The 27,945-nt window shown below is 39.5% G+C and overlaps 1 protein-coding gene across 1 annotated transcript; it reads left to right on the top strand.

The window, feature by feature from the left end:
* The first annotated feature begins 1,537 nt into the window (after nucleotides 1-1,537).
* Nucleotides 1,538-25,488, top strand: LOC131257402 (U-box domain-containing protein 37-like). Its single transcript, XM_058258273.1, has 3 exons — nucleotides 1,538-1,946; nucleotides 13,627-13,745; nucleotides 25,244-25,488. The coding sequence occupies exons 1-3, from the start codon at nucleotides 1,652-1,654 to the stop codon at nucleotides 25,388-25,390; spliced, it is 561 nt and encodes a 186-aa protein (XP_058114256.1). The 5' UTR covers nucleotides 1,538-1,651; the 3' UTR covers nucleotides 25,391-25,488.
* The last annotated feature ends 2,457 nt before the right edge of the window (nucleotides 25,489-27,945 follow it).

Raw genomic sequence — 27,945 nt, 5'->3', positions numbered from 1 at the left:
AGGTAAATAATTATTACCCATTTACATGGTAATTACACCTGAGCAGGAAAATCAAACAGGCCACTCAACAACTCCACTCATAAGAAGTGAGGCAAGATCAACCAGATTTGATCATCAACAACGTTTAACCAAATACGAGCCAAATACTGGCTGTTCATTGACGAATCTATGCTGCATCTGACTGAACCACAACCCAAAAATTCATCGGGAGTGCTTGGGTAGTTTCTCCTCGGATTATTCTAGGCATTATTTATTAAATGGTCTAGACCTAGGGCGAATATTTCCGTGGAAATCCTAATAAAATATCCTACCCATCTAATAAATAGACCTTTTGTCCCGGATTATTGTTGACTTTTGTCTTCAAGTGTCCGTCTATTTGCTACGAAAAATGAAGAGGATTTTCCCAGCAAGGTTCTGATCTAATCATGTATGCCACGTGTACATCTCCGTCCCCCCAATTGCAGGAAGCGGATTGGCTGGTGTACCACACAGCAGCTAGCTGCTGTGGGTACGTGTCGTGCGAAGACGAGCACTGATGCTCCTCGATCTCCGAGTTGTATAAACGGTTCAAAGGAGATCAAAGTTACATGGGCCCCACAGTGATGTATTTATTATATCTACACCATTCATCTATTTTTAGAGATCATTTTAGAGCATTATCCGAAAAATGAATCATATCCAAAGATCATCTGGACCACACCACAAATAGCAGCGGAGATAATGATTTTCATCGTTAAAAAATCTGTAGGGCCCACGATGACGTTTATTTTCCATCCAATCTGTTCATAAGGTCATAAAGACCTGAATGAAGTGGAAATTTTTTTTTTCATATTAATCCAAAACTTCTATAACCCTAAAATGGGTTTCAATGGTAGACGTTTAATCTGCCACTGCTTTTTTCGGTGTAGTCTACTTGATAGATAGGTCTGCCTTATTTTTCGTCTCATTAAGACGATCTCACCGAATACATGGACAGTTTGAATATAACACATACCTCGTTTTTAGACTTCCAGAACTTGCTGACGTTAATACAGCAGGTACATAGCTGGTGTGAGGTACACCTCTGCTTCCCCAATGAATTTGACCATAAAGAAATACAGGATCAAATATCATGCAATGCTCCCACTGAATATTGTACACGTTCGAACCATCAGTTTATCCAAGCAAGGCCCAAGGTTCATTGATCTAAACCGTTGACATGATGGAGGACCCATCATCTGTAGCCCATGATAAAAGTTCCACTAGATTTGAAAATCCCAGCTGTAGGAAATTCGTCCTTTCATTCATTGAACAATGAAAGCACAAATCTTCTTTCCTAACCGTTTCTGTGTCGGCCTCCTATGATCTCTCGACATGGTAGATTTTCAATGTGCTAGGGTTCATAATATCAACGGTTTAGATCACTGAAAAATGGACCCCACTTATTAAAAAAGAACTGTAAAATACGCCTTCAAGTTATTCTTGGTCGTCAGGGTTGCCCTCAACCCAAGGAAGATCCCTCGCTTTTTTCCTCTCTATTTGTAATCTTTTCCTTGCAAATTGCAATACATCTGACCAAAGTAATAAGCCCGTCCTGGAAGAGAGTTTCTAAGATCGTGGCCGTAGATTTCATCCGGTAAGAGCTGGGTCAAGATCCGACGGTGACGAAGACATGGGTGTGGCCCACTCCCATGATGGTTCAAGCACAGAATTTGGCACTGCTACTAGCCATAGCACACGCACGAATAGCGAAATAGAAGAAGAGAATCCAAATGAACCATCGGAGACCTGGTATGGGACTCCGACGCAGGTGGAGGGAGTGATGGACGACAACGTCTACGTCGCAGTCGGGATGAACAGTTCAAGCGTCGATGCGCTTGTGTGGACCCTGAAGAACCTCGTTATGCCGTCGACGGTCGTGTACCTTGTTCATGTCTTTCCTGCAGTGCACCGCATTCCTACTCCAGGTAAGCTGAGTTCTCTTCCTCATTTTTATTTTATTTTTACCACTGGGAATGCTATTTGCAGTCATAACGCCTGACATGCTGACATGTTACACATGTGTGTGAGATCTGGCGTGTTCATCTAACCTTCAATTCGCCAGTGGAATTCTCCATATTACATGTTGAATGTAGATGGTTGGTTATCCTGACAATAGTTCAAAAAAATGAGAACTCGACTCGACTTAGAGTCCAGCTGAGTCAACTCAAAGACTCGAATACGAGTCTCTAGTCGACTTGACTGAGCATTAAATAATTAAATAAGAGTACATTTGTGTTACCGAAAAAGCATATATAAATACATAAATTGTATGTATAGTATAAGAGAAATGCTCCAGTGCACTCAGAACAGTGAGTTACAGTGCTCCCAGTTGTATCGGTTCAGTTGGACGGTTCATTCAATCGATGTTAACTGTCCATTAAGTCCAAAACACATTTTACGGATGCGGATTGCTTATGGACACTTCCAATAGAGATGTTGTTACTAGACGGCCGTGCTCTATAGGCCCACCATGATGTATGTATTTGTGCACGCTGTCCATCCATTTTAGATCATTATTTTAGGGCATGATCCCAAAAATAGGGCAGATCTAAATCTCAGGTTAGCCACACGAAAGAAAAACAATGGTGATTGATGCCCATCATTAATACTTTTTAGAGAGCACTGTAATATTTATTTGCCATACCACCAGTTGATTATAGGTCGAAGAGACCTGAATCAAGGGAAAACACAAATATAGCTTGATCGAAAACTTTTGTGGACCCAGACAAGTTCTCAATGGTGGCTGTTCAGTCACCCTATTCCATGTGGTAATACTTCTTAGGGAGTACTGCAATGTTTATTTGCCATACCACCTGTTGATTAGGTTGCAAAGACGTGAATCAGGGAAAAACACAAATATAGCTCGATCCATAATTTTTGTGGACCCGGACAAGTTCTCAATGGTGGCTGTTCAATCACCCTATTTCATGTGGTGATACTTCTTAGAGAGCACTGTAGAGCACTGTAATGTTTATTTGCCATCCCACCTGTTGATTAGGTCGCAAAGACCTAAATCAAGGGAAAACACGAATATAGCTTGATCCAAAACTTTTGTGGAGCCGGACAAGTTCTCAATGGTGGCTGTTCAATTACCCTATTTCAAGTGGTAATACGTCTTAGAGAGCACTGTAATGTTTATTTGCCATCCACCTGTTGATTAGGTCGCAAAGACCTGAATCAAGAGAAAACACAAATATATATAGCTTGATCCAAAACTTTGTGGACCCGGACCAGTTCTCAATAGTGGCTGTTCAATCACCCTATTTCATGTGGTGTGATACACGTGAGATTTGGGTCAGCCTCATTTTTGGGCTCACGCCTTAAAATGAGCTGGCAAATGGATGAACGGTACTAAAAGATATACATCATTGTGGGGCCACAGAGAACCGTCAGTAGCCCGCAACATCCACATTTCACAGGCTATGCATAGACACCCCATCCTAGATGGGATCAAAACTATTCTTGACTTTAGTATAAACTTTGATCAAATGGGTTTTTTTTTTTCTTTTTCTTATTATTATTATTATTATTATTATTATTATTATTTTTTGGGCTTGATACCATGGAAATGTTGCACAAGATGAGTAGGTATACGCTCAGGGTAGGTATTAGAGACATCCAATACGTCGGATCAGTTGATCAGATGGTCTATTGATCTGTTTCCTTTCATGATTGTTAATGTTTTCAGAGTGGTCAAGTGTGTAACATTATGATAGAGCTGAGCTGCATGTAAGGTCCTAAAAAGCCCAAAGGGATAGATCAACGGATCAATAACACCGCAACCCATTCAACTTGGTCTTGGTTACTCGCCATAAAGTTCTAGTAAGTTACAAATCAGTTGAAACGCATTTCCTCGGCCTTGATGGTCCGCACTATAGAGGGTTTCATGCGATCTAATTGCATTTAGAGTTAAAATTTTTTTAACAGCAAATCACAAATTCCTAAATCAAAATTAAGAAAACACCATTAATAGCTAAAAATCTATACTAGGTTGCTGAATTAAAGGGTAATGTATAATTCTTACCTCCGATTCTTGGTAGGGGTGGATTCGACGGAGGTTTGGTAGTAACCAAGTGTTTGATTGAAAAAATACTAATCTACAAACACCAAGATCACCATCACTCTCTCTCTCTCTCTCTCTCTCTCTCTCTCTCTCTCTCTCTCTCTCTCTATCTCTCCCCTCTCTCTTTCTCTCTCACACCCAAGCTAGGGCATGAAATTCGTATGAGATGAGGGGGTGCCCAAATAAGGGCTTTATATAGTACCAGAAGTGGTGCAAATGGCCCCAAAGACTAAGTATTTGATATTATAACCCTATGGGATGTTATTTCTAGCCTTTAGGGCCCATCAGGAGACATACAGGTCAATATAAACCATAAGATAATTGGCCCTAATGATGATATATGTATGGATGTGATCGGCCCGTCATTTGGATGTGTCAATCGATAGGCATGATCAGAAGTCAATTTGAAGGTTACCGATCGTCGATCGGGGTCGCAGCTATATGGATATGTGTATGATATTAACTTATATTGATACCTTAAATTTAGTTATGATTTAAATATATGTTTGAAAGCCACAATTTTTGCTAAGATTGAATAAAGATTCGAGACATCTCATGCACTGGTCTCACGAGTCAAAGTTAAACGATTCAAGACACAATCTCATCTTGATGTCTTGCGATAGATGTGAAGCCCACTAAGACGAATGTCTTTCTATAGTTTTAAGTTTTATGGCCCACTAATGAGTGGTCTAGAACTTGTTCTAATAAAAAAGGTATGTTTAAAATAAATTGGGTAGCGAGATTTCTTATGCACAATGATTATGGTTTGGATTAGCTAAGTTCATATTGTGACCTATTCATCATTTGCAAAAATGATGATTAGATCCTAATCACCTTAAACCGTTGATTTTTAGGGTAAAAGAGTAACTAGGTCAGTTTGGTTTGTTAATCAAGATCCGGCTTCTAGTTGTCTCGACTTTAGGTATATCTTTATTTTGTTATGGCTATCTTGATTAGTCAGTAATAAGTCGGTTAGACTTGAGCCTTGATAAATAAATTACAAGGCCAGACTTGAGGTTTAAGTAATCGAAAAGGTCCTCTAGCTTCTTACAGTTAATTAATTAAATTCGTGCAGTTCTTTATTGGTAACACTTGTATATAGGTTAAGATTGAGTGTTAAAGATCAATAAGTGACAACATAAGTTAATTATAGTGAAATTTTTTTGAGGAATTTTGAAATCTAAAATAGTGAAAATTCAGGATGTTACACAATCACCATATGAGTTGGCTAAACAATTTATCACCCGCTTTAATGGTGTTAGGAACCGTTGCCCAGTCACCCTACCTGAAGTCGAGTTTGTTAGGTTGGCCCTAAAAGGAATACTTTTTGAGCTTCGAAAGAAGTTCAAAGGGGCTTACTTTAGAGACTTGTTCAAGGTGTCAATCAAGGCCACTAAATACGAGCGAATCCTCCAGGAGGAATTATGATGGATGACTTCATCCAAGGGAACTTATTACAGAGACCTTAACTACAATCATGTTGTAGTAGATGTAATACTCTCACGACTGGATGAAGAATATGATGCCTTCTTCGAGGTGGCCTTGTTCATGATAGTCAGTACATGGTCATGCGAGTGCCCGACCCTAAGAAGGACAAAATACAAAGCACCGACCACAGTAAGCCGAGGAAGGGTACCCTTGACGCCGATAAGCTTCATACGTTTGACATTTTTCATGCTAAGGAAATATTTGATACTTTTTTGAAATACAAGTTTGTTAGGCTTCCTACTAACCACAAATTTTTCTCAGCTGAGGAACTGAGAAAGGAGAATATTGTAAATGGCATGGCACTATGTGACACTCAACTAAAAATTACGTTGTATTCAGAAACCAAGTACAAGAGAACATTGAAAAGGGATTACTCAATTTCCCTAAAATGGAGAAATACGTGATGGAGGTCAACACTCCTATAGATCAAGGAAACAGTCGATGTCAACATCGTTTAGGTGGATGTTGTAGTGCTCAACCATGCCCTAAAAAAATAGATAGAACCACTCCATTACACGTCCAAGCAGGGCAGCTTGGTTGGGTGCGCACGTATTCCATAGACTAAGACATAAGAAATACTTTCTTCCACCAAGGTCACTTTCAGAGTATCAACGATCGACATGATCAAAAAGCCTACAGTTCAGTCAGTCCTTCCATTGGAAATACTAAATTCGACCTGAGCAGGAGTCCGCCTTCTAAGCAAGATAAGGGGAAAGTTCACATAGTCTACCAAGACTTTGAAGCTTCACTTAATCTGATCAGCCTGAAGACAATTCTCTAACCTTTGTATGTCGGGAATGCTAAAAAAGGAAGGGTTGGAGGGAATGCCAAGCACCACAGTGGGTTCATCCCCAGGCGAAGATTAGGACATTTTAAGGATAGAGTTTTTCTTCATACCGTGGGGGACGCCATCTATGGTCACCTGTCTCACGTCATGACAACATCACTAGATTTTGGCCTAACAAGAAGAAGGTTAGCCCTCCCAATTGACTGTATCCACTCATTGGGTGGTTTGGCCAAAGCAAAGGCCCTATGATGATCTCCCAATGACAAACATGCAGCAACAACCAATCAAGTATATGAGGGAGCAATTGCTATTTCTGAGACGTATGCAGTAGGCGGACGCTTACACTTTTCAAAAGCATGAACAATGTGACTCTAGGACCTGTTTGTCCTAGCTGGAGGCTTCCTGTAGCCAGAAGGAAGGGAATATCAACCACAATAATAGTGAGTCCAGGTCCAAAGGGATCAACAATATGCTGAGTTTGTCTCAAAAATCATGGATGTCATCAATGACAGATTGCAGAACAATTCTCATGACCAACCTTGATAACCTCCTCTTGGGTAAGGGTTGTCAAAATCGAAGAAAAGGCACATACATAAGAATAGCGTTGCTGAGAGTAAAAGACAAGAGGTCGATCAAGATCCAATACAGAAAAACAACCTCTTTTTCTCGTGACTGATTATCTTTTTAAAGAGATAAAGAAAATGGACTCAAGGAGAGACTGTCAAGAAACCCCTTAGGCTATGTCCTAGAAAGTTCAAAAGGTTTAAAGGCTAAATGCATCAGCCGTCCACACCCCATACACTCGGGAAATATAATAAGAGTAAAAAAAGGCTGATAAGATGGTCTGAAAGCCCGTGTATAAGGGCATCCTATAGTTTAGGATTATTTTTTTAAAAAAAAATGTATGGCTGACCAAATACAATTTGACCAAAAACTTTTAAAAGAAGCTTGATGAATAAAGTAATCAGACATTCCACACATGCACACACACATAAATATAATCAAGCGATTACGGACATGACCCTAGAACAAAATGGCCACACATTCAAAAGTTCACAATATAAGATAAAATTTAAAGATCGGCCTTCGATGTCATCGAGGAGTCCTTTAATGCAATCGAACTTAACCTTCGATGTCATCGAAAGTAGCCTCGATGCCATCAAGGAAATCATAACAAATATGATTTCATTACTAGATAGTTCTGACTCTCGATTGATGTCATTGAAGGCCCTTCGATGGTAGCTTGATGCCATTGAATAGCTATCGAAAATTGCTATTTTGGGCTATCTTTTTCATAGCAACTTCGCACCTCTTCTAGCCTTATTTATCATATTTCATTTTATTTTCTAAAGTTAAGGGACGATCAATTTGGTATTCCTATTAAGTTTAGATTATCTAGAGGTCTAAGGTTGTTTTAGGTCAAGAGTTAAGGTCACCAAGGCACCTCATTTACCTGATTTTTGCCCCTTGATGCTTCATCTTCGCTTGTGTCTTCAATCTTCACTTTTCAAGGGCTCAACCAACTACGGGACATAAGAACTCATGTGATTGACAAATATGATGTAAAAATTAGTGTACGTACAATCTCCCCGCTGTCAATTATGTGACAAAAATATAACCTAAGAGCATGTCATGGTCCATACCAATGACATACCAAAAAACTAAAAATATTCTATGTCAAATATAAAAGAATTACAACTCAATACACTAAGATGTGTAATACTTTCATTGCTCCCTCATAACTGGTCCCTCTATTTTATCAATCCTTACAACAACAAACAAACCCTGCAAAACAGAATTCATGTTTTGGTGGGATGATCTTTCTCCTTCTTTTTTTTTTTTTTTTTTTAATATTTGACAAAGAGTTAGTTCTAATAGATATACCAATAAAATCATATATGAAGCAACTCTATAAGTTATAGATTTACCAATTATAATGCTTATACTAACATGGGATTAAGGGTTTATATTATCATTAAAATCATGGAACATTAAGGGTTCATATTATCATTAAAATCATGGAGCATGCTAATTAAGGTTATTCAAAAGATATACCAATGAAAAACAAATATGACCAATGATAATATAATCTATAAATATGTGATATTTAGAATTTAACAACTTTAAATATTAAATTGCCAATACAAATGAGGCTGAAATCCTCATATTTAACATTTCAACCCCAAGGGACCTTTTAAGGTCACCTTTTTAAAGTGTCGTGGTCTCCTAAAATTTCAGAGAGGAATACCGTGGTGTAGACTATTAAGACACGTAAGCCACTAAGGTCTTAAACAGTAGAAGAGTCTTCTGAAGCGGATTTGGACTCCTCCATATCATCCTATGTTGTCGTCATTGTGTTGCCTTTAGATTTTATTTTGCTAGGACAATCACGGGTAAGATGTCCATAACCCTCACAGTTGTAACATTAGACTTGCTTAGGTGATTTGACATATTTTTCTTTATGTTTGTTAACCTTCTTGCCATTCTTGTCACAACTCTTCCCTCTAGAAAAATTGAGAAATTTCTTAAACTTTCTATATAATTCCTCATTCACATCCTCCTCATCACTATACTTTCAGATTTAATTTCTTTATGTTTATGTGAATGCCTATGAGATATTTTGAAGACGGCTAATTTCTTTGCTTTAGAAGAGGTCTTAAAGTGTAGTTCAAATGTTTGTAGGGAACATAAAAGTTCTTCTACTTTAATCTCATTTATATTCATACACTCATTTATAAAGGTCACCTTGGGAGAGAACCTATCTGGGAAGGATCTAAGCATTTTTCTACAAATAAGCCCTTCCGATATTCTTTCTCTTAAGCCTTATATGGAGTTATAAATATCATTTAAATTAGAGTAAAACTCCATGAAGGTTTTAAACTCTTCCATCTTAATATTTTCAAAATGGATCATTAAGAGCTGAAGCTTCGACTTATTTACTGTTCTAGTTCTCTCGTGGGAGATTTCCAATAAGTCTCATACTTCTTTTCCGGTTTCGCATGTGCAAATGCGTTTAAATTCATTGGGAAAAACTGCACAATAAATGACATTGAGAGCTTTCGTATCATAGGTATACCAGGTTCTCTCATCGGCAATCCATTTAGATTTATCTTTGGGAGCGCTAATGGTTCTACCATAAAACACAACATATTACATGGGCATCATCCATCTTTATTCGACAATGGCCCAAAACATAGGGTCAAGGGATCTTATAAAGATCATCATCCTAGCCTTCCAATAAGTGTAGTTAGACCCATCAAAATAAGGCGGTCATGTGGTGGCACATCCCTCTTGGTTAGATGATATTCTTAAGCTCATTAGATCAACTCAAGGCGATAAAGCCCTTCAAGAGTTATCCTTTATAATACCACTTGAAATTGTACTCATAGTGTAATGAGATTACCATGGTTGCATGTGCAGAAGCTTAGCGGAGCTAAATAATGAAAGTTATATCCTTGGGGGGGGGGGGGGTGATTAGGACTTATTTAAAATTTATGCCTTGAAAATTTAATTCCTATCTTAAACTAATTAACAATTAAAATAAGCAAAGAAATACAATTCCAAGGCTTTCAAGCTAATGGAGGGTCCAATCACATAGACTACAAATGATTTGCAAATAAGCAACTAGTTTATAATAGTGTATATGTGTGTGTGGGGGATGTGCTAACTATTAACACTAAACATTCATCTAATTATGCATACATAATTAAGTATTCAAACTCATAAGCATAATTAAACATGCAAATAACAATTCTAAATACAATCATATATAATGGTTTGGCTACTTGCATACTCCACTTTTGCCGACGCACTCAACTTATGAGTGTACAGGATTTCACTATAGAAGGTCTTAAATTAGGTTCACATTTAACCTTTTACAGCCCTACACAAGGACTGTAGACCTTAGGCACTACACAAGAGCCAAGGTCTTACATAAGAACCCGAGGTTTTAGGCCCTACGCAAGAGCCAAGGTCCTATACAAGAACTCGGTATGTATGCTCCCACTGGAGGCTCCCACAGGACACTTTAGTTGGTTTCCTACAGGCTAACCAACAACCATGGTCCCATCACAAGGTCTTATGTTTACTCCCATGGAGAATGACACACAAACACTTGTGTCAGGTGACTTACAAGAACTTAGTTTAAGTTTGGATTTCAAATTCTTACCCTCAATCCTGCATAAGAAAAAAAAGTAAAAATTGACTAAATATGATAACTTACTTGTCGGATTGAGCCCATTTTGTAGCGCCTTCTTAAATTGCTTGATCGTTGCTTTCCCGTGTTTTAATAAGCTCCTGGATGCTTCCCCGATCATGATGTCATTGTTTTGCCAAGGCCCCAACTCTAAGATCAAACACCTTGCATGTAGTACTCCTTTGAGGTGACCAAGATGATGTGAGATTGGTTGAATCTCCAACAACTAATGGAAAGTTATTTTTCTTAGGGGATTCACCTAGATGGGTCTTCTAAGAGATTTAGATAATGGTATGCCAAGATTGCTTAAGTCTAATTTCTAAAAAATGGAAGAGTTCAAGCACATCTTTAAGATAGAGGTTGGAGTCCTCATAGGAGTGTTAATCTCAAGGAAGATTTCTTAGAACTCAATGGTATATTGGCTTGGGATGAGGGATATAAACATAGATTCACTTAAGCTTCTATTGTGCCAAAAACTCATGCAAATACCCAAGAACTGAATGCTCTTTATAAAAAGTTCGAGCTCCAACGATTAAAAAAAAAAGGGGCAGAAAATGGCTCTATTGATGCTATCGAAGTCCCTTTAATACTATTGAAGGCAGCTTCGATGCCATCGAGAAAATTACATATGTTGCTGGACATATCTGACTCCTTGGTTCGATGCCATCGATGGCCCTTCGATGTCATCAAAACTTGACATTTGATGTCATCTAAGGTGGCCTCGACGCCATCGAGAAAATAAAAAAAACTATCATTTTGTTGTTAGACGGTTCTGACTTTCAACCGATGTTATCGAGGGGTCCTTTCGTGCCGTCGAAGGTTAAGGTGGCCTCGATGGCTCGATGTCATCGAGAAAATCAAAACAGATATGATTTCGTTGCTAGACATTTCTGACCATCGAATGCCCTTCGATGGCAGATCGTTGCAATCGAAAACTATTGTTTTGAGCTATCTTTTTCACAGCAGCTTTGCACATCTTCTAACCATATTTATCATGTTTCACTTGATTTTTTAAGGTTAAGGGATGATCAATTTAATATTCCTATTAAGCCTAGATCATATAGATGTCTAAGGTTGTTTTGGATCAATGGTTAGGGTTACCAAGGCATCTCATTTTCCCGATCTTTGCTCCTTGATGCTTTATATTCGTTTGTCTAAATCATATAGATCTTCACTTTTCAAGGGCTCAACTGACTACATGACACAAGAACTCACGTAATTGATAAATATGATGCAAAAATCAGTGCACTTATACCATAATATCAATGGTTATTATGATCGTTGAATGATAAGGCCAGTTTTAATAATGAGAAACCTTTCCGCCTTAGCGCTATATATAACATTAAGGAATTTTTCTTTTCTTTTCTTTCACATGCACTTACACTCCACACACACTCAAACCATAGTTGGATTTCACCACAATAGGTACTCGAACCATGATCTATTATATCTAGTATTGAAACTCTTGTGAGTCAACCACTCAAGCATGAATAAGAACCCAGCAGGAACTTATAAATGGCACACGTGGTATATAATTACTCAGTCAAACCAACTAAATTGTGGAGTCCACTATCGCCAAAATATCTTCCGCAAAATCAAATTGGTGGAACGATCCTAACATGTGAGTCTTAGACACTTGTTAGTGGAAGCCATCCATATTTATCATTCTTAACCGCCTAAATAAATGTCCACTAATTTGATAGTCTGACAATCAAATCAAAGCATAAATTTCAATTCATGTAACATCTAAGAGGGGGGGGGGGGGGGAGAGAGAGAGAGAGAGAGAGAACATGGTGCGTATGTTACCACCACTGTGGTGGCCAGCAGTGGCTAGATGCCATAGCTATTATTACCCTCTCAGTGAAGGCAATTGCAACTATTGCTCTCTTTTAGTCTCCATCGCTCTTTTTTTTTTAAAAAAAATTTACAAAAATAAAAAATAAAAATACCTTCATATTAAATTTACATTTCCATACATTTTTCAAAAAGGTGTTCAAAAACCCATTGCATTAATTTAAGTAATTATCTTTTAATTTGAGTATCTTCCAAAAGTTGTCGTCAACATATGAGTAAACGGGTTGATGGCTTAGGTGGGCCCCAAAGTGATGTTTATATGAAATACATCTACCCACAAGGTGCATCACCCTATGTTGGCAATGGGGCCCAAAAATCAGTCCCATCTATGATTTAGATAGATTATATGATTGGAAACAGTGTACAGGACAGCTCCTGCCTTGCAAACCGTTCTCCTTTGTGTAGCCTACCTGAATCACAGATGGGCTTGATGTTTAGTCCCTGGCATAAATTTCGGTGTTGCATTTAATGGTTAAAGTGTACTTCATATAAACATTATATAATGGTGGGCAATATAAAAATTAAGAGTGGACATTTTTCTCTCAGCTATTTCCTTTGTTGTCCCACCAACTAAGTCACTGGACATGATCAGCATTATAGATTGTTTAGAGATAGCCTAATGGACAACTAATGATATTCCTCTCTTGATTTTTTCCATGTGAAATCTCTCACCTAATGGACAACTAATGATATTCCTCTCTTGAATTTTTCCATGTGAAATCTCTCAGGTGGGAGCAATTATCGAGAGGAGATAGTTCGAAAAGGAAAATTTCAAGTGTTAACTGTGGGACCCAATCACTAATTGTTACTAAAAAGTGGGCCCATGGGCCCATATCTAACACTTTCAGCCAATTTGACTTCAACTTCAATGACAACTAATACATGATACATATAGGCCTATGTATTTTGCATGGGCCGATATTTAAAACCATGATCCTATTCCTTTGAATGTGGCCTCTCAAGTAAGCCGTTTAGGAACCAAATATGGCAACAATTCACATTTACTGGGTGAAGTGATAGAGTTTAGATGTTTAAGATTATGGTTATGGCCTTCCAATTTTGAATATTTTTGGGACATCTCCCATCTGCAATTGGAGACATCAGATTAACGGTCTAGATCACCACACGACCTTCCCTGCATGCACATATACTAGTATACGAACTGGAACACTCTTTCAATGTCCCTTTAACCATTTTATTTATTTTATATGTGAGTAGTAGGAAAGTTTCCCAGGAACCAAGTTGCACCAGCACGGGTGGAGAGTTACTTGAGTCAAGAAAGAGAAAAGAAGAGAGCCATGCTCCAGAAGTTCTTGAATCTTTGCGCTGCTTTCAAGGTAAACATTGGTTAGCACTACTTACTGGAAATTGAGATGTTAAGGCGATTCAGGCCACTTTGAACATTCCCCGGCCCAAAAATCAAGATGGTTAGTTCATTAGGTGGGCCGCATGTTTGTCGAGTATAGGCACTTGATCATTTTCTAAACTTCCATTTTTGACATGCACGTATGGCCCACCTAATACTTGGAAGTGGCTGATTTGAGAAAATCTTTAATACTCTGTCAAAGTGTGATGCTTGATAAGTAGGAGGTAGGAAATTACATCCATGGTGCATAAGCGGCTTAAATAAAACCGTTCAAATCATGAGTCCTAATTTTGATGGCCCGTAAAACAGAAAAAAGACTAAAATTTTTTATTTTTTTATAAATTCATTGCTTTGAATTCAAAACTGGCTAATTTATGGACATTTAGGGCCCATTTGAATACCACCAAATAAACTACTTTTTCTACTTACAGCAATAGATAACTTATTTCAGATATGTAAGTTTGATTTATGACCAGTTATATGTAACTTTTTAACTAAAAATTATTTAATAACTTTAGTTAATTTTTTTAACTTTTCTATTTTTCATAAATTGATGAAGAGAGGCATCAGAAAAGACAAAAGTATTAAGACATAAGCAGCTTATCTTAAGTAACTTGTGATCCAAAATCCCCCTTAATGAATTGCAGAAAGAAAAATAATCAACAGCCGAAATACAACAAACAAATCCCTGTTCGTCAAATGTAACGATTGCTCAGTCATTCTGGCTGCCTTTTGGATAATGGCCTCTTCTAAAACATGGTGAGTTGACTCAGAACTTGGCTGAGTTAACTTGGTGAGAAATTGAGTCTATATGAAACTCAATGTTGAGATTGACCCGATTCAGATTTGGCATGGCTGGTTTTTTAATTATTTAAGTTTTTTTTTTTTTTTTAATTTTTTACACATACTCACACCGAGGTAGTTTTTCACCACAATAGATACTCGTGTTGAAATTATGTTTTTCGAAAAATCAAATGTATTTGGAAATTTTGTTTTCCTGCCAAATCAATTCAAAATTTTTAAATGAAAAAGTGCAGTTTTTCTTTCGAAAATGAGAAAACAAGTTTTGTGTTTTATATATGAATGTATGTGTAGTATTCTTACTTGGAATACTCTTGGAGGTTGAGATGCTCGAATTGCGTGTTCTAGTGTGTAGCACTGTCGGGCTCGGGCTTGGACGGTGTGGCTGTAGTGGCGCTAGTTGACGCACTTTACACTTCTCACGTGTCGCAATGTAGTCGCTCCCTTGCGAAACGGTGTAAGTGGTTTGAGATAAGCTTGGGTTTTATGGGCTACAAAGAACGGTTGGATTATTGATCTGAAACGGTCAATAGTTTTAAAAGCGGCTAGCAGCCTTAAAAGACACAACGGTCCTAAAACGGATGGGCGTTGATGATCCAACTCTCAAATCTTTTGATCCAACTATTTGAAACGGCTCAAATTCATTATCAATGGTCAAAAGCATTTTTAAAATGTTCTGAACCATTGATAGCCACCTATCAATAGTCCACTCCCCTAGTGCCGATATAAACTAGACCATTCTGGTACAAAATTAATCAACTCCAACAGATCTCTTCCAAACAATCAGATCTCACAAATTCATTATCAACGGTCAAAAATATTTTTAAAATGTTCCGAACCATTGATAGTCACCTAGCAATAGTCCACTCCCTTGGTGCCTATATAAAATGGACCATTCTAGTCAATTCCAACAGATCTCTTCCAAACAATCAGATCTCACTAAAATCCATCACCTTCTAGGAATACTGTAAATACATATGCTAATAAAGTCTGTCAGAAGATCAACTGTGTTGAAAAGTTACTAAGTAGGCCCTTCGTGATTGTTACACACATGATCTAGATAGGCTTGTCTTATCATGAAAGCAATTCGCCTATAACCCATCATCAATTGATAAAGGGGTGAATTACGCTTTAAGAACAATATATTTTTACATGATTTAGCCTGGTGATTAAAAAAAGAAAAAATCTTTATTTTTTTTTTTCGGTATTTCCAACATATTTCACAACTCGAACCCATGACCTTGTGTTAAAGCTCTTGTGAGTCTACCATTGAGGCATGAGTTAGGATCTAGCTTGGAATGGCTGGTTGAGTTGACTTGACATGACTCGGAACAACTCAAACCACGTCAATGGCAAAGTTAAATTCATTTTTAAATTAAAAGATAAGAGAATGAAACGAGGCAATGTCTACCACCTTCGTGCCCCTTAATGATTTTTTTTCTTTTTTTTTTAATTTTTTTTTTTCTTTTTACCTATCTTATACTCATTCAATTCTATCCATTCCTAGTGAAATACCATTCTTAATTTAATTACTAAATATCAAGTCTAGAAGAGTCTTTGAGTTTGACTAATTTGAGTTTTTAAATTATGTTCTGTCCTGCAAACTTAAGTCAATATGTGCTATGTCTACAGTTTCTAAGTTGTCTGCGTATCAACCATCACATTCTGCAAGAGTACTAAATGACTCCCACCATATCTCGGGGTACTGCATGTTCACAGTTGCCCTTGACATGGTTGGACATCGGCTCCTATGGATCATTAGTGCGCAACTATTAGTGGATGGTCCTACATGCTTAATACTAGAAGTATTTTCGGTTGGTTATATATTTTCCAACCACTCATGGGAGCCTTTGAAACATACATGTGAATTGCTCATTACTCTGTATGATGCATAGGCATTTGTAAAGAGTACAGAAGCCAACCTTAAAAGTTTGTGGGGCGATGGGGTGCCACTTAAGGTATCCCCCACAGTGAAGATGGCCACACCCACAAGCCAGGCATGTCCACTCGTGGGGCAAAATGTATGAAAGAATCGATGGATTAAAAACTTGCCAACGGTCCAAATTCAACGCGCGTGCATCTATGGCATGTAGGGATTTTGACCAAAATGACCTTATGGTATGCCAAACGCATCAAAAAGCATCATTTCCAAAAAAAAAAAGCAAAAAACTTTATTTGGCTCTAAGAACCTTTTGAAAATTTTAAAGGGACTAAAGGGTCCTCTGTGTTGAGGTGCAGCGCCCATTAGGGCATAATAGCGAGAGGGATTCAGATGGGGTAAATATTGTGGGGCCTAGTATGGTGCTTGTGAGAAATCCACACCATTCACTTGTTTCTTTAAATCATCTTATGACATGAATCTAAAATGAGGTAGATCCAAAGCTCCAGTAGGCAACATAACAGAAAAAATGGAGATTGTATTCCTACACAGTTGAAAGATTTATGGGCCGCAGAAGCTTTGGATGAGGCTAATATTTTTATTCTTTCAGCTCATCCCCGTGATGAGGACTTCATCAGCATTTGGGCTACTTTATGAACAGTTTGGATTGCATATAAACATCATGGACGAGCAAAGGAAGGTTTAAACAGTAGGCAACTCCTTTCCACTGTTTCTAATAGTGTGGCCCATCATTCTCATGTCTTAACATGATCTTCTACAAAGGATGGACGGAGAACAATGGAGTGTGTGCTAAAGAAGCTAACCCAAAAAAAATGGTGGGCCCAACATAGCTTTCGATGGTAAGAAATTACTGCAAAATACTTTTACTAGAAATCCTTGTCAACGTGGTGCAACTAATGCGGATTGGGCACGAGGACCTAACTAAAGATAGATGGTCCTATAGGGCCTACTGTGATGTATGTATTTTATCTATGTTGTCCATTCATTTTGAAATATCATTTCAAGGCATGAGCCTAAAAATACGGCATATCAAAGGCTCAAGTGGACCACCCTATAGAAAGCAGTGAGATTAAAAACATACCATTGAAAACTTCTTGGGGCTCATAGAATTTTTGAATGCAACTCATTCTTTGTACCATGCTATTAAATTAAATTATGAATCCAATGGACAGAGTGGATTCAACACATATCCCACAGTGGGCCCCGTAACCCTTAACACATAACAATCTAGACCCTTAACACATGACAATCATAATCCAATCCCTTAACACATGATAAACTCAACCCGGACCCTTTTAACACACGACAACCTTGATGCTTAACACATGACAACCACGGCCTATACCTTTAACACATGACAACCTTGACCCTTAACATATAACAACCTTAACTCTTAACATATGACAACCACTATCTAGACTCTTAACACATGACAATCTCAAGCCTTAACACATGACAAGCTTGACCCTTACCAAATGATATATGTTCATTTTCTTTCAACGCAATACATATAAAATTCAGCGTCGGCCTATTGATTTTACTTGGGCGACAACGGACCAATGCAGCTAAATAGAAGACTAGAAGAACTCAAACTGGCATTAATAGGATCGGTCGCTGACCCAACCGTTTCCATTATCCGACTGTTAGATTGCATCAAAAACTCCTGATTCGCGTCCTCTGCGGTGGATATAGCTAGAATTTCTCCCGCATCCTTTCTTATTACTTTCAAATCGAAATCTGACCTAGCTGATTTCCAGGATAATAGACATCTACAGAACCAGATGGGGCTTTCCTCCATTTCCCCTTGGTCATCGGATTTAGATCCAGCAACCTCTGCTATTTGGATTAAGATCTTTCGAATCACTGCGCATGCCTAGTTTGATTCGGTCCTGCTCGACCTTGGAAATGCTTTCGGGAAGGTGATCCAAATTGATCCTCACGCCAGATCTAGGGGTTTCCTGGCTTTCGCAAGGCTTAAAGTCATACTAAAATCAGAAGCGGAGGAGCAGAGATTGATACATCTGAGAGTCAATAACAAAGACTACCCGATTCATTTTGAACTGGAGAAGTCCTCTACGCATGAACGACCCCACCACAGTTCACGTATGCCTTCAACCATCAGATTTCAGAAGCATCCCATATCTACAAGAGCCTGGGCAGAATCCAATTTCCATAAGGTATCCAAGCCTGATGTAGGTTACGTAGCAGGTGTTTGTCCAAATGCCCCTGATGAAGCTCAAGCTCAGGTCTTAGTGGCCTTGAAGACTATCAAAGGTCGCTCAGTTGGTGTTTGCCATAATGCCCCAAAGACAGCTCAGGCTCAGATTTCATCGGTCCCGAATACTGGCAGTCAAGATGTCCAAGAGAAGGTATCCTCTCAACTTGTTGTACCTGGCCCTATGGTAGATGTGGTTCGCTCCACTCCTATCCCCGTTCCCTCCACAGTAGATCCTTCAACCAGTTCCACTAATCTGCAGGATTCAAACTTGCGGACTCCCCTCCCTTCAACGCTAAATCCAGGTCCAGGGTCTTCCCCTAGCCTAGCGAACCTTCTCCCCACCCCTTCTTGCCCCCATCTCCCACAGGATTCTGATGTCTTGGGTCCCGGCAACTCTATAAATCTCCTGCCTACCACTTATGTTAGTTGCACTAAGCCCAATTTAGCTGAATGTTCTCCTAGCCATTTCGAGCATCGTGGGACAGAATCTGAGGTGCTTCCCCCTCCCCCACTAATGCCTAATCCTGTTTCTGAGGTGCTGAATAATTTATTATCATCTGCAGACACTCCCCTCCTTCTTTAGCCCAATTCCACTCCCAGACTTCAGTCTGGCTCCCATGATCGAAGCGATAGCTTTCATATGGATCGGTCTCCCTATTTCAATAGAGCCAGATATGCCGCAGATAAGGAAGAATTTTTGTATTTCGATGCAAAGATACATGAAGAGAATTTTCAGATAGTTGGTCCAGTCGAGGATAAGGAACCTGACGCAGCAGCCAATTCGTTTCATTAGGAATATGATACCTTTGTTATTAATAGTCCTACTAAAAAGGGCAAGGCCATTTTAGAGCCAGTCAGTCCAAATCAACTGGCATCTCTTAACATAACGATCGCGGAGCTCGGTTCTTCCAGAAAACGGAGACTTAAGGGAAGGGATGTGAGAGTAGCAGGTGTAGTTAATGGATAAGGTTCTAGTTTGGAATGTTCGAAGCATCGGGAATCAAAGGACCATCAGATCTGTGAAAAGATTAGTGGCCCCTCACAACCCATGCATTCTTGCTATTTTTGAACCTATGCTTGGAGATGATAAGCATGTTGGAACGGGCCTCAAGCTTGGGTTCCACTCCTCTTGCTCCAATTCCTCTATTGGCGGCAAGATCTGGCTTTTCTTCAAAAGTTTTATCTCGCTCTCAGTGCACTCTTTTTCTCCCCAAGCTATCAATGTAGTCATTCATTTTTTGAATATTCAATCTCCTATAAATCTGAATTTTGTATATTCCAGTTGTGACAGACGAATTAGGAGATCTCTCTAGCAGGAGCTGGCGGTTCTATCTTCCGCTCTGCAGGGCCCTTGGGCAGTGAGCAGCGACTTTAATGTCGTTGCTAGCTCTAATGAGAGGAGAAGTCGAAGACCCCTAGACGCCCCTAGCTCAGCCGAGTTCATAGAGGCGATTAACATTGCGAACTTATCAGATGCGGGGTTCGTCGACCCTAGGTTTACCTGGTCGAACAACCAAGCTGGAGCTTCTAAAGTCTGGGCGAGACTAGACATGGTTCTCATAAACAATGATTGACTATCTGCTCTTCCTTCTTTCTTCGTCGAACATTTGACTCGAATTAACTCAGATCACGCTCTCCTCTTGCTGTCCGCTCCTCAGTAGGTTTCAGTTTCCTCCAGGCCTTTTCGATTTCAACGGATGTGGGTTCTCCACGATGGCTTCCAGCAGGTGGTCCATCAGGCTTGGATGGACAGTGGAGCTACCCACCCTGTGTTCAATATTCTTCTTAAGCTAAAAGCGGTTAAGAGGGTACTCAGAATCTGGAATAAAGATACCTTTGGGAACATTTTTGCTAAGGTCAGGGAAGCAGATTGGAACCTAGCTGATCTGGAAAAGCATCTGCAGGACTCCTCTGTTAGCCAGCCCAAGTCATGACTGGCAGCCCCTTGTTGTAGCAGCGTCTGAAGATCTCAAACGTCTAGAGTTGATGGAAGAAATATATTGGAAGCAAAAGGCAAGGGTTTGTTGGCTTGAAGAAGGAGATAGGAACACCAAGCTTTTTCACTACTCCATTATTGAGAGACAGCGCCGATCTTTTATCAGATCCATAGTGTTGGAGGATGGGCGTCGAGTGGAGGATGCAGCAGAGATCAAGGCAGCGGTTGTGCGGCATTTCTCAGCGGCGTTCACTGCTGAAAGCTCTGTTTTTCATGCTAATTTACTTGACGTCATTCCTCGCACCCTTCTACAGGAGCAGAATCTCAGACTTTTGGCTACGCCTACTCTTCAGGAAGTTTATCGTGTAGTCAGAGATATTCCCAAAGATGGGGCTCCAGGCCCATATGGTTTTGCTGCAAGCTTCTTCTCAGCTTGCTGGAACATAGTAGGGGCTGACCTCCTCAAAGCGGTAATTCACATCTTTGAAGGAGGTAGTTTCCCCAGGGTAGTCTCGGTTACTCTTATCTGCTTAATTCCTAACACTCATTACCCTAGATCCTTTGCTGATTACCACCCCATCAGCCTCTATAATTGTCTATATAAGATTATAGCTAGCATCATCGCTGCCAGGCTAAATGAAGTTCAACCTGACCAGATCTCCCCTGAGCAAGGTGCTTTCGTTAAAGGCCACTCCATGGTGAAGAGCATTGCACTATGCAAGAATTGGCTAGGGATATCAATCGAAAAGTTCGTGGGGGTAATATTATTCTAAAGCTGGATATGAAAAATGCCTATGATAAGCTGGACTGGAACTTCCTTAAACAGGTTCTGATAAAATTTGGCTTTAGCCTGCCTTAGGTTCACATGGTCGAAACCTGTTGGAATAGTGCTTGGTACTCGATTCTCATTAATGGGGAAGCTATGGGCTTTTCTAAGTCCTCTAGAGGAATTCATCAGGGGGACCCTCTGTCCCCCAGTCTATTTATTCTAGCTGCTGAAGTTCTCAGTAGGGGTATCTCTCGTCTTATAAATTCAGGGATGTGCACCCCATATAAGCTCATGAGGGGGTGTATGCAGGTTTCACACCTCCTACATGTTATCGATATAGTTCTTTTCACCAATGAAGAGCGCCGGTCCCTGTGTTCGCTCTCGGCCTTTCTCCTGAAATACCAATTATCCTCCGGGCAAAAAATCAATTACCCCAAATGTACGTTATTCTGCTCCAGCAAGTTATTGTCTTCCAGAATCAGATCGGTTGAGAGATTTCTGGGGATTGTGGTTTCTCACTTCAGCTTTATCTACCTTGAGATCTTTATTGCTTTTGGTAGAGTCAAGACAAGTGCGTTCCAGCCTCTGATCAATAAGATAGAAGCCCTGATTTGCGGTTGGCATGCGCACTGTCTCTCCCAGGCTGGGCGTCTAGTCCTTCTGTGTCATGTCCTCGGGAGCATCCCCGTCCATTCTCTGGCAGCCTCGATAATCCCTATCCAGGTGTTGAATATGTTAGAGCGTTATTTTGCTAATTTCCTATGGTGTTGGTCTGAAGACAAGAAGAAGCATAATTGGGTCCGGTGGAAATCAGTCGGCTTCCCTAAGGCCGAAGGGAGACTGGATATCAGATTCCTATAGGACTTCATGAAAGCCCTTCGTATGAAGCTGGGGTGGGCCTTCTCTAGCAAGGAAAACTCTAGCCTATGGAAGAAATTTATGACCTCCAAGTATTGTGCGGCAACTTCTTCTCAAGGTCGGATCAATCCCCTTATTTTCTCATCCCCAATGGGGAAGAAGACATGTGACTTGCTACCTATTCTGGACTAACATGCTCAATGAAAAATTGGCCACGGAACCTGCAATTTCTGGTATGAGAATTGGTTGGGTTTAGGCTCGCTGCTCCTTCACTCCACTCATCGATCCCTTCCAGTCTCCTCGCGATCAAGGTGAATTAGGTTTTCGTGTCGGCTGACCTTCTCCCTCCCTCTTCGGTCTTCGGCTATCTTCCGCAGCATATAGTTGATTTTATCTTCCAGGCCGGTTTCTGTCTCTTTGACACCCTGGACTCTCGTTTCTGGCGGCTCACTCCATCCGGTATCTTCTCGGTTAGCTCATCCTGAAATATTTGTAGAATGTGCAATCTGCATAAGGCCTGGTCTTGTTGGGTTTGGCATGCTAGTGTGCCCCCTAGAATCTCTGTTTCTGTATGGAGACTCTTCAACATAGCTACCCTGGTTGATCTGGAAGTGCAAAAGCAGGGAGTTTCTCTGGCATCCTATTGTAATTGTGGTTCAGATCCTCTCTCCAATTGTCGATCGGTAGAATCCCTAGACCACATTTTTGTTAACAGTCTGGTTGTGTCCAACATCTGGAATTTTTTTGGGGGTGTTTTTGGTATCGTCTGCAACTCCATCTCTGATGTGGATACCATGTTGGTAGCCTGGTGGAATCCGTCTAACCGCAAAATATCCCCTCTTGACCAAATCTCCCCCTGCGTTATCCTGTGGGAGATTTGGAAGGCTCGCAACGATGCAAGATTTGAAGAGAAGAAATTCCATGCTTCGTCTATCCGTGCAAAAGTAACTCGTTGCCTTTCATCACTTGCTGCTCATTTCCCCGCAATACTTCGTCCACCTCCCAGCAGGTCGGCAGTATCTGTGTTGGGGATTAAGGCCTCCACTCACACTATCCGCTCCTTTTCAATCATCAGGTGGCAAAAACCGCTTCAGGGATGGGTCAAGCTAAATGTAGACAGATCTGCTAGAGGTAATCCGGGCCCTTCTGGCGGTGGTGGCATCTGTAGAAATGATAGAGGAGATTTCATCTTTGCTTTCGCTTCAGCCTTCGGCCTAGCTTCTAATATCTATGCTGAACTGATAGTAATTTATGAGGGACTGCTGCTGTGTTCCTAGCTTGGCTTTCGTCAGATCGAAGTGGAATCAGATTCCAGCCTAGTCATTAGTTTTTTTAAACGGGACAGTCATGCATAGCTGGAAATGGTCTTATTGGGTGGCCCGTATTCTGGAAATTTCCAAAGCCGGTTAGGTTATTTTTTCTCATATCTTCAGAGAAGGGAACAAACCGGCAGATGGAATGGCACGGTTGGCCAGCTCCTCCCAGGCGAACTCTCTGGTCAGGCATCTTTCTCTTCTTCCTAGATGCATCAGGGGCAACCTTTTCCTTAATAGAGTCGGTCTAGGTGCCATTCGCTCGGGGGTTCCTTAGGGGCCCATACATATTGTGGGGGCAGCCGTTCGGTTTTGTTTTCTTTTGATAGGTCCAGTTATTCCCGGTTTTTTGTTCTTTGTTTTATGATAGGCTACTTTCAGGTCCTTTTATCCTGAAGTACTCTGAATGTCCATTCCCTGTAAATCCTGGCTTATGAATGAAATCCTCTTTCTCCAAAAAATAAAATAAAGTAAAATAAAATAAATTCTAATTATAACTCCTTTACTGTCTTCCATATGATAACTACAATCATTCATTTACACCTCAAAACCCTTTCGACAATCACTTCTCTCAATGACAACAACCATAACTATCACTCTTTATCTACCACCAAAAGTGACTTCCATCTTTAAGAAAATATTATTCTGCAAAATAATAATACTAATAACAATAAATCAATTCAAAATGTCTTCCTTCTCTAAGAAATGAAGATAAATCAATTCAAAATGTCTTCCTTCTCTAAGAAATGTGGAGCAAAAGCAATACTCATTTTTAGGGTCATAGAAGTTGTTGATTGTACCCATACACCGGAGAGGTTGATGGCGGTGACCGTATGCCAGAAAATGTAGTCGGAGCGGGTGGTGGTGGGTCCTTGGAAAGACATGCTTGAAAAGGAAGAAGGGTCCTGACAAAACAACAAAAGAAGAAGAAGAAGGTCTATATGGGCAGTAGGCTCCAAGTAATGGCAATTTCGTCTTAATTTTTTAAAAAGAAAGAAAGAAAAAATAAAAATAAAAATGTGAGAGGGTCATGTGAACCATTTTTTAAAATCCTAATTTTTGGGGCATTTGGCATTATCAAGAGGCTACTTTAGTCAAAAAAAAAAAAAAAAACCGTGGCATACATGATAAGCCAACCGGCAAATCTACCTATGATTATTTACACAGTGGGGACCACCTAATGCACTACGATGGTACACTGCTGTATGTAAAGGTGCTGGACTTAAGAGGGCTTCCATGAGTGGTTGGACCTCAATATGATGTGAGCACCGTTAAGACCATTCATCTAGTGAGTTCCATGGTGGAGATGCCATGGCCTGAAATTAATTTGATCAGAAATTTCCATCAACTGACTGCATGCCGTCGATGGAAAGTTAAAGAAAAAGTGGAGCAATAGCCTTTAATTTCTTGATCCAAGGAGGACAGAAGAAAAGAATCTAACAAAAGCTATTTTCAGGCTACCAAATTGTCAAGATGGGCCCACCAGTTGAATGGTCCATATCATGTTAAGAGTTAGATGGTTGGGCCCATCAGTGCACCTAATGAACGGTTTGGATTGATCTATTGGGCAGCATAATGGCTTATGTTATAAGGGGTACACAGTCTATGTACTCCATCTAATGTTCATATAACTGATGATAATAATACTAAGAAGAAAAAAAAAAAAACTGACAGGTAAAAGTGGACACTGTTCTTATAGAAAGTAACTTCACAGAGAAGGCCATTCTCCGACTCATTCCGGTTGAGAACATTGGAAAGCTAGTACTGGGGACATCCAATATCAGGTACGTACACCTACAAATCATCGTATCTACCTTCTAATTGAAGCACATACGAACCATCAAAATAGTGGGCCATCTTTTGGATAAGCTATATAACGAAAAGCAACCATATAATTATGTCTCATCAACGTATATTAACAAAGTAGGCTATGCATATACTGAGATGATTATTCATTGATATTTTAAACTATATAAATATGTATAAACTATTTGTGTGTGTGTGTGTCTGATGCGGGGAAGGACGTGAGGTGGGGTACTATCTTCCTTAGGACATAACTGTTACGTAACTACTCTGGACTCCTCACTGAGAAACCTCGAATCCACTTGGAAAAGAAAACAGAAATAATTCTAAAATATTTGAAATAATTTTATTGTTGATGAAAAACGAGTTTACAACTCTTTAAATAAGACTACAAACCCTAGGGAGAAGTTTCGGAATCATACTATAACTAAAACTCCTAGAAATTGTGACTTACTATAAATAGTAAACTTACTATTTATGGACAGTCATGATTCCTACTAGTGCACATGGTTTTTGACTGGCTGAACCATGATGTTCCCCTAACTATTCTAAGCACTTTTCATGTTGGGCGCAACTCCTAAAGCCCAACGGATGAAGAGTTATTCTCAAAATAAAACTTACTATAAATAGTAAAAATGAAATTAAAACAGGGATTCAACTGTCAATCTGATGGTAATTCATAAGTTCGGTGTTCACAACCCAGCAGGGTAGCTAAAGTAGGTCGTCCTACCCCAAAATCATACATGGTATGTCCGATGGCTCATTCCAGTTTAGAGGTACGTCTGTTTTAAGTTCTGACGGTCAAGATTACTTCTGTCATCGACTTGGCCTTATATATATATATATATATATATATATATATATCAAGATACTATTCTACCCTAGGATGGAAGGTGTGTTAGCTAACAAGATATTTACATCTAACACTCCACCTCTCAAACTCACAATGTGGTAGCTAGAAGCATCAAGAGTTTGTCTAGAAGGAGTTAGAAGTGAACTACTGGGTGAGTGAGATTTGGCAAAGAAATCAATTTTGATGGATTTGTAATGGAACAATCTGGTATACCCCTATCTGTGATACTTTTAGCCCCGCACGAGCAGCGGTATGATGCAACAGATCGATTGTCCGGATTAGAGAACTATGGCCCCACTTGTTAGAATTGAAAACTTCGTGAATACATTCTACCTTTAATTCATCTCTTTTGTTTCTTTTTTAGGAAGGGAAGGGGAAAAGCAAGACACATACAGAAGAACGCTCCTGATTTCTGCAAAGTTAAAATCATATGCGAAGGAAAGGAAGTGACCGATCAGATGATCTATTCTCCATCTTCACCTCTCGACAAGGGAAGTCGACCCTTTTGTTGTAGATGCTTTTCATCCATGTTCACCTGATTGTGGTCCATGATCCATGGCCGTCACCAATTTCTTGCCTTCTTTACCAAATATCTCTAGATCCACACCATCTATCTAGTGGGTCCCATCTGTGGATACCCCTCAGTTGAACATGAAATGGCACGGACCATCCTACCCATACGTCCAGCGGCCTTGAGACTGATGATGGAATGGAAATGGTTAACGGTCAGCATATTGCTGAACTGATGACCAGGACTACTGTTTAGTGTGATTATCGACTGTGGGCTATGTACAGATAGGACCCACTTGATAGACGGTCTGGATTCACAGCACTATGTACCACGTGTCAGGAAATATGGACAACGAACACCCTTATCCTGTGGGCTCGATGGATTGGTCTTGCTCACAACGTTGTTACGAGCTTGGGCAAAGAAATTTGCCTGGCGTTGTATTTAGATTACTGCATATCTTCTACAGAAGACCTGTATTGAATTGAATTTTTCCTGTATATTTTTTAATATAATGTATTTTAAATTTATAAAATTACATGGAAGATTTTGCTAGATTATCAAGATTTTCACGAATGGAATATTTGCTTGAGCTATGGTACTGGCATGCATACAATACAATTTTCATAATGTAGTCTATTATGCATGATAATAATTAATGATATGATTACCTAATGATAATTTGTGTGATCACGATAGAAAATAAAATTTAAAAGATTGGGTGCATATTTGAATAACAAGTGAGATTTGTTAATTTGTTTTAATCTAATTGACGGTTATGATTTTATAATTAAGATTGTGAAACACATACATATGGATGATTTTAACTATAAAACCAGCCACGTACCCTTAATCATGCTAATCCCATGATACATGGACATTCCTTTAGGAAGTTGGATTTGATGATGATTGGATCCCATCATTACTCCACGCGTCTATGGTAGATGCCCTTAGCCCACCTTCTCCCAAATTCTCTATAAAGTGTGTGCTTATGGTAGCTCCATGCATTTTTTGAGTTTGGATGAGGTTGACAAAGAATCTCTTATTTGTCGATTATAAAATCTAAATTCTACCTGGACTCTCTGGGTGCTATATATACTATATAAAAGAGACGCTAACAAAATCCACCAATTCATTACACAATTATTTTGATCATAGGTAACAATAATAATTACGGTTTGAAATACAACGTCCTGACGGCCTAACTATATA

The sequence above is a fragment of the Magnolia sinica genome, chromosome 10 (assembly GCF_029962835.1).
Source record: "Magnolia sinica isolate HGM2019 chromosome 10, MsV1, whole genome shotgun sequence".
In the NCBI taxonomy this organism is placed as follows: Eukaryota; Viridiplantae; Streptophyta; class Magnoliopsida; order Magnoliales; family Magnoliaceae; genus Magnolia; species Magnolia sinica.
The sequence above is the reverse complement of the archived record's forward strand: the minus strand, read 5'-3'. Positions and strand labels throughout refer to the sequence as shown.